This window comes from Antrostomus carolinensis, unplaced genomic scaffold (genome assembly GCF_000700745.2).
Source record: "Antrostomus carolinensis isolate BGI_N321 unplaced genomic scaffold, ASM70074v2 scaffold28912, whole genome shotgun sequence".
In the NCBI taxonomy this organism is placed as follows: domain Eukaryota; kingdom Metazoa; phylum Chordata; class Aves; order Caprimulgiformes; family Caprimulgidae; genus Antrostomus; species Antrostomus carolinensis.
The window spans coordinates 522-11,440 of record NW_010298046.1 but is presented as its reverse complement, the minus strand read 5'-3'; the positions used below and the strand labels follow the sequence as shown (position 1 = coordinate 11,440).

Genomic DNA, 10,919 nt, shown 5'->3' with positions numbered 1-10,919 from the left:
GTTTCATTAAAGTAAAACTTTGCTGCTCTGAATAGAGCTTGTTAACATGAAACTCACTGGAATCATCTGCATCCAGGAACACTATGGAGCAATTTTCAACATGCAGGAGAAATTGTTACATGTGTCTGGTAACAGAAGACAGTATTTCACAGACAGAAAACTTATACTGGGTGGGGTAGCAACACCTTGGCACCAAACCTCTGACTCCAAAGTGAACAGAAATGCTGGAGCACTGAGTGAAAAAAGTATGAAAGCAGTGGTGACAGGAGGCGGCGGCTATTTTGGATACAGGCTGGGATGTGCTCTTGCCAACGCAGGAGCTTCTGTTGTTCTCTATGACATACACAAGCCTATCTGGGAGATTCCCAATGGAGCGGTGTGTATCCAGGTATAATAATTATATTCTTCACAACAGTCAGTTACCTCATTTGCCTTTTCCATAATGTCTTACTAGTTTTGACAGAATCCAAATACCTAATTGCAAATGATTGCAAATTTCAGTAACGGTTTTCACTGTTATATAAATATTCCACGTTATTTTTTGTCAACTGATTTTAGTGTGTCTGAAACAAGGGAAACAATGAAACATGCATAGCACAGAGTATCCACTTCACCTCCTGACTCTGAAGTACTCCTCAGGACTCAGTCGCTGCCCTCAACTGTGTCTTGGTTTAACCACCTGTAGAATGAACATAGGGGTATTGTGAGGCTTAATTAATTTTTTAAAGTCCTTTGAGTTCTATGGAAAAAAAGTGTGATTATGAGGAAGGACTGAGATGAGCCTATTTTTCAGTCCCAGGACATGCAGTAAGTACAATTATATGTGTACATAACCCACTGAATGACAAATGCTGAACTGCAGTTTTGATTTCAAGTCCAACTGTCTTTTTGTATGTATTGCAGGCAGATGTCAGGGATTATGATGCCATATTTGCAGCCTGTGAAGGGGCTGACTGTGTGTTCCATGCAGCTTCATATGGAATGTCAGGAAGAGAGCAAGTGAGTCCAAATAGTTTTGTTTTTTTCTGTGATTGCCCACATGGAAGATGAGAGGCTTGATGCTGTAACACTGCATGTTAGATTTTATCTCTTCAGATTATCCTGAGAGCCTGAATCCATGTCCACACTGTTTTGGTAAACTGCTCTGTGCAAACTGGTGTGCTAGCTGCAAGCACTCTGCTTACAGTACTGTTTTCCTAGCTGTTAAGTTTTTTCCTCCCCATTGGAAACTACCAGCAGCCTGGGAGGGCTTTTGAGTTGGAAATGCCATTGAAGAGTTCTGAAATAGTGTGAGAACAAAAGGAAAGACAAGAGAAGCTGGTTCCCTTCAAAACCCCAATCCTTCCCTAAACCTTTCAGAGGGAATTCCAAGCAGTAAGGTCACTTGGAATAATAAAACCAGAAGTAAATTATAAATTATTTTATATAACTAAATTATAACAAGGGCTGTATTTCACATCTTAGTTGTTTGCCATTGGGTAAAAAGCTCTAAGGATGTACTTGATGTAGGACTCTGAGCCACAGTTTTTATTATTAAAGTTACACACACACCCTCACTCTTTCTCACCTTCTTTCATAAAAGGAACTTCAGTAATTACCTTAGCTGGATAGAATAGCTCATTCAAAGATGTTTGCAGTTGAGCAGTGCATACTGGGAATTGCTCTGCGTAGAGGCAACTGGTCCCTGAAGTGCTACTGAAACATGGATACTACTGATACATGGATACTGCTGCAAGATGTATAATAACTGGAAATGTATGTTCAGAAGCCTCATGATTCTCTTTGCTTCAAGCAGGCTAGTCTGTAAAAACACACACAAAAAAATACAGCATAGTTTAATAATTGACTTATTGAAGTCTGAAACAGCAGTCTAAATGATCTTTTTTATAATCAAAGCATTAAACTCATTACCTTTATTTGGGGACATTTATAACATCCCCCTATTGAATTTAAAATTTATTATTATTATTATTTTAAAATGCACAATTACTTTATTTTCCTAGTTGCACAGAGAAGAGATTGAAACTGTAAACATTAATGGAACAAGATTCATCATTGATGGTATGTATCTAACCTTGCCATTAGGTGTTAGTATAGCATAACAAAGTATTGTGCCACTTAGAAAAAGCCATTTGGCTTTTTTTGACACACAATATTTTTTACCAAATACTTTACATTTTTGGCAGGAGATGAGGAAACATGACATTGTTTTGTTTTGGAGGTTTTTTTTTATGTTTGATTCTGTTATATGGGGTGTGATATGAGAGTCAGCACTGGTTTCAGCTACTTCAGCTTTTCTTAGTGAAGTTTAACCCTATGTTGGAATCTGTATCAATGTAAGGAGTTAACTATTTCCACATGTATTTTGTAGCAGTAAACCTCATTGTTATCTAATAGCTTGTGCACAGGCAGTGGCTAGAGCTGAAGTCCATCTCAGGGGGTGGGTAACTGCCCTCCCAGAGGCACAGTGTTAGTTTACAGCATTCAAATTAGGATGTGCCAGATTATAAAGCACTTGGTTCTACAGTGTTCCCCTCCCTTGAAATATGCTTTGCATTTTAAATTACTGAATCATAAAATTTGCTCTTCTAAGATTTGACAATTTATCAGAAAAAGGTTGTACAAACTTTTTTTCTGTATTGTTTCAATTTCCACTAAACTAATTTACTTTATACATTGCCACAGCCTGCAAACAAAGGAACATTGCGAGACTGATCTACACCAGTACAGTAAACGTGGTGTTCGGAGGGCTTCCTATTGAAGACGGTGATGAGGAAACTGTGCCATATTTTCCAATTGAAAAGGTATTTTGGTTGTATTGTATTTTCAAGTTTCCTCTTCATTTACTTTCTTGTTTCTGAAAAAGCCTGGAGTTTTCATGACCACATTCCACCTGATGCCAGAATCCAGGTACAAGAAAGAAGCTCTTTGTAGCTGCTGTTCTCAACCCTGACACATCAGGTTTATGTACTTTGCAGTGTATAGTTCTTTGTCTCCTGCCAAGGCCTTGATTTTGGAAAATGACTCATACAGTGTGCCATTAACATTAATGAAATTCCACCTGGACATTATTGTGTTATATGGCTTGATGCCTCTTTAGGCATTTATTATTGATATGATTTTTCTGTTTCTCTCTTATTGAAGATGATGTATAGCCAATGTAGAGCTGATATGGAAAAGCAGCCTATTTTTATATGGTTTTATTGCATTTAATTAAAAAGGAGAAAGTACTTCTGGGTGCTTTGCATGCACAGTTGGCTTTTGTGTCCCTCCTCTCTCCATCAAGTACTTCACAGTCTTTCAAAAAGTAGAGATGGATAGAGAAAATATTGAATAATATTTTGAATAATATATCAAATAATATTTTCTCTGGGACATTGTCACAAGAAAGTGAACAGGATAATTCATACCAATTGTAATGTCTTCAAAACTTGGCTTTTGACTTTTCCATTACCTGAAAAAGAAATCCAGATTACAAAGTAGTGATCAGTTACATTCTTGGCAGCATTCAAAGCATACATATATTTATTGCTTCTCAAATGTGCTGAAATTAATTAACTGGATTTGCATAAACAAAAATGCTTGCTTACCTTAGCATTATGCATGTGTGTATTTGTTGCCATCTCCTAAGTAAAAACTAGTGGGGAAGATCTGCCCCTCTGCCCTGTCATTTCAAGAGTAGATAAAAAAATATTTGCTTTTTCTCTGCAGCATGTTGATCATTATTCCAGAACCAAATCAATTGCAGAACAAATGGTACTAGCAGCTAATGGAACTCCACTAGCAGGTACTTCCGTCTTAGCATGAATTCATAGTTGAATTTACTTCTCCTCCTCTTGCTCCTCACTAACATCCTGTATCCTGTATCAATCCTTAGTGGACAAGATTTTCCAGCAATTACGAAATCAAGTTATTTACCCCCTCTCAGAAATGAAAATATTTTCACTTAAAAATAACTTTTAGTTGGTTTTAGTTCCCAACAGTGTCCTTAAAAGGTTTTGGCATGGTAGCAGTGAGTTCAGGATGTTAATTGAAAAGATGAAGACAGCTATAAATTAAACAAAAACAAGTGTTTAATGTCACTGTATTACACAACATAAGTAAAACATTAATGCTGATTAAATTGTTACCCCCACCTCCCCCCCAGTTATATATTAAAATCTGAAGAAGCCACCTGATACTACAGCCTGGAATTATTTATTAGTGCTTCCCAAAGTTTTCCATGTTGAGGAAGCCAGTTATACACTTGAATACTTAAGCTCACCTGTGAGATACTATAACTGCCAGTGCAAAACAAATTAATGTAAAGTGCAACATGATTCTATGTGACCAAGTGATACTGAGCTAAATTTAGCTGTAGACAACTTAGAGAAAAGACTGTCTCCAGTTGATACTTGAAGAGAGCTATAAAGAGATACAAAGTCATACAATGCCCCCAAAGATGGGCATTCCATCCCAATAGAATTATTTTCTTTTAAAAAGGGATTTTTTTTTTCTCCTTATTTCCTCTTTTCTGAGCAGCTCTTCACATCAAAGACCCTCTTCATTTTAGGAGCAATACACAGTTCTGCATTTCTCAATGAAACTAGAGTGTCATTGTTCTGAACACCCCAGTTTGTTCCTGTGCCATAGCAGGATTGAGTATTTTGCATGTTTTCAGGTACTATTAAGAACAGTTATTAGCCAAGGATGAACCAGCCTACTGATACACTTGAGAAGTGATTGGATTTGATGATGGTCCTTACTTTCTCCCACTGACATTATCAAGAGCTTCTACAGCAGTTCTAGTGGGAGCTGGCTGTGCCTATGGTTGAGAACCTTTCCACTGTATCTTGTCCTGCTAGCGAGTCACTGTTTCTCATCAGTAATTTTGTATGAGATTAGTTGGTTTCATTCTGCTTTCCTACCAATACCTTGCTCACTTCAGCAAACTCATCACCAAGCTGGCACATTCGTTCACTGCTTTGGCACAGAGAAAAAGGATTGGTTAGAAAGATGTTTTGAAATACCTGCTAATTTCTAGGAATCTGACTAAACTGGCAGGACTTCTCTGAATCTTGTCTTGCTATTTTGCATGTTCTGCCAACTTAATATCCAGCTATTAATTCAACACATTTTGCTGTGTATTATTTTTTAAGATGGTGAAGTTAATTTATTTCAGAGTAAGTTCTGCTACCACATTCTTCGGTTCTTACAAAGATAAAAAGTAATCACGTGAAAGTCACTTAAGAATGGTCTTATCAACTCTTCTAGGAGGTGGAGTACTCTATACGTGTGTTCTTCGCCCACCAGGAATCTATGGACCAGAAGAGCAAAGACACTTGCCAAGGCTAGCAGTATGTATTTTAATTTTTTAATCAGCAGAATTTTCTATGATCTACAACAGCATCACTTTTTTGTGTTACAAATTGACTGGTCTTCCTATTGGGCAGCAATTCAACAATTCAGTTGTCTGTTGGAATATTACAACTTTTGTTAACAGACACCGTATTATATCTGTAAAGAATGTATAGTACATTAAAAAAGCCTTTTTTGAAATACAAACACATAAAAGTCCAGCTTTATAATTTAATGCTTACTATAATTCTAAGATTCAAGCCAATCTATGATAATTTCAAATGTCTGTTTGCATGCAACTTACACCGACTGGTTTAAAATATTAATGAAAAGAGATACAGCAAAATATCTTATTTCCAGTCTCAACTATTAACAGCGTTCACTTTCCAATGAAACAAGTTAAGGGGTTGGAAGCACCTTCTGGTACTAAGGTGCTCACGTTTTACTCTTTTTCACTCACTGTCTTTTAAATTGTGGGACTAGCACAGTGTTTACAATACAATCCTGTAGAATTATATGTGAGTTATTTTAAAAGCATCAGTACAATATAAAGTTAGGCACAGCTCTGAGGAAAGAATAGATTCAAGCTTACCACATAATAAATATTTTTGGTTTGTGGCTGAGGTAGGGAATTATATTGAAGTCAGATGAAATATCCATTATCGTCTTCTAAATAAAATAATTTTTAAGAATGGCAAAAGTAATTTTAGTTAAACCTGAGGTGTTTGCTTTAGCCTCTGGAAAAAAAAAATAAGTCTTTTAAAATTATTTAATATTTTAAGCTTATTTGTTATGAGCTCATTTTAAAGCATTATGCAGCTGCCACATTGCAGTTTCTAAAATGTACCTGTGTGAAATGAAACATGTGACACCTAGCATTACTTTCCATTTTTTCCCAGCCAAAGCTATTTGTTAAATTTGATCCAATCTTGTGAATACTTTTGATCCATTCAGAACTGTATCTTACCTTTCCATACAATATTTTACTTATCCTTAGAATAGACTTGTATTTTTTGTAAATTCAGGACATATTGTGTTCAGTACATTCTTTGATCCCTCCTCATGAGCAGTATTTTTAGAGCTCTGTGCATTTCTCTTTATTCTTCTTTATTTGATTAATGTATTTTTTAAGTAGAGACAAACCCACATTTAGCTGGACAAGAAAATGGACTGTATGTCATTTTAAAACCCATTTTGCTTTGGTTTCATGTTTGTTTATGTCTACAGAAGAATATTGAGAGAGGGCTACTCAGCTTCAAGTTTGGAGATCCTTCAGCCAAAATGAACTGGGTGCATGCAGAGAATCTTGTACAGGCTCAAATTCTAGCTGCTGAAGCCCTCACCCCTGAAAAGAACTACGTAGCTGTAAGTGAACAATAACAGCACCACGGGTTTCATTTGACAGTGGATCCTGCCACTGTATCCTGTACAGTAGTACGACTGTAGTAGCAGTAATTAATGTTTTGAGTTACGGTCCTTTAGTTTATATGGTTTTCTGTGGTTTTAGTTGACAAATGTGCTATGAACAGTGTGGGACCTGGCAGCACTGGCTGTGCACTGTGGTAAGAGTTGCAAAATTCAGTTCTGTAAGAACATCTCCATCTTTGCATTTTTGTAATATAATATTTGCCATTTCTGGAAGATGAGCAAAGAATGTTTTTTTACATTGGAAATGAAATTGGGAGTTCAGGCAGATTTATCGCCTGTTCCCCTGTATATAGATCCAGACTTAATGTTCTGAACTCTGATGATCAGTTCTCTCTATACCATATGCAAATAAAAGCACATTTTATATGGGTTCATTGATTTCAAAAATAGTTGCAACTGTTTTCCTCCTTGTAAATAGATTTTTTATTTGACCTAGAAGCACTACCCTTAAAGTACATGAGAAAGATTTTCAAAGTAGATTAAACTACTTTTTCTAAAACCCTAAAAGCAAAAAGGAAAGAGGTAACTTGCACCTTGGTTACAGACATGGAGTCTTAGGAATGTCAATGAATCTTAACTAGACTGAGAGCACAACACATCCCACCGTTTGGTGAGTGTGTTAACAGCACGGGTGAGCTGTGGCACCACGCTCAGTGCTGGGTCATCTCTGTGGAGTCAGCACAGTCATTCTGTGTAGGCACCTCTGCAATAAATAATTTATAGCAAGACACATTAATCACTTAAACCACTTGTCCACCAATTTCATTGCACACATTAGTGCAACTGATTGAAACACATGTAGGTAGTTTGTTGGCTTGTATGTACATCCATGCGTGTTTGATATTGCTGTATTATTTTTAAGCTGTTTATAAGGAGTGAGATAAAGAAGTCAATACATGTGCAGGATTATTTTTACTAACTTGTCTCTTCTCTACCTCTTTAACAGAGTGGCCAGGTGTATTTCATTAATGATGGTGAAAAATTCAACCTTTTTGAATGGTTAACTCCACTTGTATGTACAATATATACTTTATTTCTAAATACATTAATTTCTTTGACTGTGTACTACTCCAGCTTTTGTGTGCATGTTACATTTGGTATGTTTGCTTTGGGTGTAAGAGTTCCGTTCTGAATGTGAGTTTAATTCCTGTTTGAAGTTCAGGGTGATTAGCACTGTAACAAAGCCTACCTAAAATATTACATTAAAGCAGCTGTCTTCACTGAGACCAAGGGAATGTCTAAACCAGTACCCTCCTTTGAGTTGCCATTCACTTCATTTCTTGGGCATGTCTGTTAACGGTGCCCATTTTGGGTGGACAAAAAATACAAAACCTAATTATTAATCTGTAATGTACATTATTTTCAAAATATCATTTCATTGTTAATGTTGAACTCAAAACCATAAATATGTCACAATGTTAAACTGGGTATCAGAATACCATGACATTTTGATTGATTAATAACCTTCTTTTTTCCTTTCTTTAAGACTGCCACTCAAAAATTTCATTGTGTCTGCATGTGGCATTTAACTGGAATCCCCTGAAATATGAGAACCCAAATAGTAACAGCGATGATGAATTTTTCAGTTTTATCAGTAAATACTTCCACAAACATATTCTGTATTGAAATTTTAACACTTCTTTGAGGTTTCTGGTTTTTTCACTGTTTTTTAAATCTCTTTCAGTTTGAAAGATTAGGTTGCAGTAAACCATGGATACGTATTCCTACTTCCTTAGTTTATGCATCAGGTAAAAATATCTATCAATATTTCTCTTTCCTGTCCACACTACCCTCATTCCTAATTATAATATAATGTGCTTTTTAAAATTTGTCCACGTTTTCATTTTCCTGTATAAAAATAATTTGCTGTGGGCTCACCTGGTGTGCAGCGCGGTTAGGGGTGAAGTTCAGCTCTGTGCAGGGTGTTGAAACCAGAATGATCTGTTATTTAAATCCCACAAAACCAGGTTTTATGTAGGACTTGAGATGTATAACTTTGTGGAGTTAAGGGTATAAATATAAAAAGTAAAATATAAAAATCCATGACTTCATTAAATAGGCTGAAGAGTATCTGCTTTGCTGTGTGAGTAAATTTCTTGTTCTGTATCCCATGCTCTCTCCAGAATCAACCCCCATCTGCAGCTAAGACACAATCCCACTTGAGTATTTTGTTGTCACCACATCTTGTATGAAGTCTCGTGATCTTTTCACTAGACCTGTCACCAACCCTCCAAATCCTTTTCACACAAGTGCCCTGACTTGAAGTATTAAGATTAGGATCAGGCTGATCAGGATTAGGATTCTGGTTGATTGAAGTATTAAGATTAAATCCAACCCCTTGTGAGCAAGTACTCGATGTTAGTAGTGGTGCCCTGAGCGCTTAGGCACGGGATTATCCTTCACTATCAAATACAGTGTGAGACATGCCAAAATCCACGTGGCACAGCAGTTTCCCGATTCTTACCTCAAGTAGAAATCTTCTGTTTTGCAGCAATGATAATGGAGTATCTTCATCTGATGCTGAAACCCTTTGTGGAACTGTCCCCACTGCTGACCAGAAATGAGGTACACTGTTTGTAAAGCCCCCTTAATTCTCACAGGATGCACACATACACGTGAATACTGAGGTACAATTTAGGATTAAGTCAGTAGAAAGTAAAATCCACCCAGTACTACTTCAGCCTCCAGTTTCCAGGGCACATGTATGCGTCATGTACATTTTAGGCAATATATTGTGCTTGTTACCATAATCTTTGAAAAGATAGAAGCTTATGCTTGCAATCTGGGAGAGGCTGCTTCAGCTCCTTCCCTCCCAGGCCCAGGATCCTGCATGGCTTTGGCTGGTCGGTTGGGCCCTAATTCCTGAAGATACTTAGGTACCTAAGAGATGGCTTTTATCTGCCTCCTTAGGTACATAAACGAGTTCAGAACAGTTTTTGTGGATGTTTTCAAAGCCAGAAGATTCTGCTTTACGGCTTTTACTGCCTTTAATGATTCTCCTTTTGAGTGCACAGTTCTAAAGATTATGTGACATGTCAACAGGACATTGATATAATGTTGTGGGGATTTTTTTTATTTTAAATTTCCTATAATTGTGTCTTTGCTACCATTTACAGACATTGTTCCAATTTCCTATGTATTTACATGTTTGTATGTTGACTCTTTTGCCCTATAGGTTCAGAATATTTCTATAACTCACACATTCCGAATAGACAAGGCACGGAGTCATCTAGGGTACAGCCCAGAGAAGTTTGCATTTGCTGACTCTGTGGACCATTACATTAAAACAAGATCAGAAGTCCAGAATCATCACATCTTCCTCAAAGTTTTGCTTTCTTTAATTGTTAGTTTAAGTTTGATCTTCCTTTCTTTAAGACTTGATGGCCTTTCAGTTTTGCATTTTTTTAAAGAAACACGACACTGACTCGCAGAAACTGCACGTACTTGGTCACAGTGCTGCTACCTGGATCATTCTCATCTCCTCAATAGTTACTGGCCCCAGTGCAATAAACAGGCAGCTATTTTTAGATTTAAAACCAAAATTGTAATGTATCAGTAGCTGTACTTGAGAAATAAAATGCAGTTAACAATTATGTCCAAATCACTGAAACACGCTGGAGACAAGACTGCTACATCTGTTTATTTCACACCAAAAAAACAACTTTCCAAATTGATTGCTGAAGGAAATGAGAACCTCCAGAAAGAGTAAGAGCTACAGCCAGCCTGCAGCGCTTCACCAGTGAAGAAAAATGGCTAAAATAAGGAGAAAGCTTGACCACGGCTGCTGCCACAGCTCCCTGCCTTGGGGAACTGAGGAACAACCAGACGGACAGAACACACTACTGTAAATAACATATATCAGCTGTACAGAGAGTTCACAGTGTGTGAATTTGTGAATTAGCTGTATCACTGCCTATGAGGGAAAATAAAAGTGTACTTGAAACTTTGCTGCAGTCAGCTCTGTGCGCTGCTCAGAACTGCTCCTCACCCTACCCCTGGTGCAGAGCTGTCTGTGACAGCGCCTGGACACCGCTCAGAGGCCGTGGGGATACACGCAGGTAGGGGTTTCCACAAGTCAAAACCCTGTATTTTAGTTAAATTGGAAGTTATTAACTAAGTTACATTAGTTAAGTGCATTTATGTCACAGTAGAGG

The 10,919-nt window shown here is 37.2% G+C and overlaps 1 protein-coding gene across 1 annotated transcript; it reads left to right on the top strand.

Moving 5' to 3' along the window:
- Positions 1 to 10,189, top strand: LOC104520597 (putative short-chain dehydrogenase/reductase family 42E member 2). Its single transcript, XM_010162328.2, has 11 exons — positions 1 to 388; positions 904 to 999; positions 2,004 to 2,061; positions 2,686 to 2,804; positions 3,712 to 3,787; positions 5,254 to 5,336; positions 6,565 to 6,702; positions 7,712 to 7,777; positions 8,450 to 8,513; positions 9,257 to 9,330; positions 9,941 to 10,189. The coding sequence occupies exons 1-11, from the start codon at positions 47 to 49 to the stop codon at positions 10,187 to 10,189; spliced, it is 1,365 nt and encodes a 454-aa protein (XP_010160630.1). The 5' UTR covers positions 1 to 46.
- Positions 10,190 to 10,919: the final 730 nt, after the last annotated feature.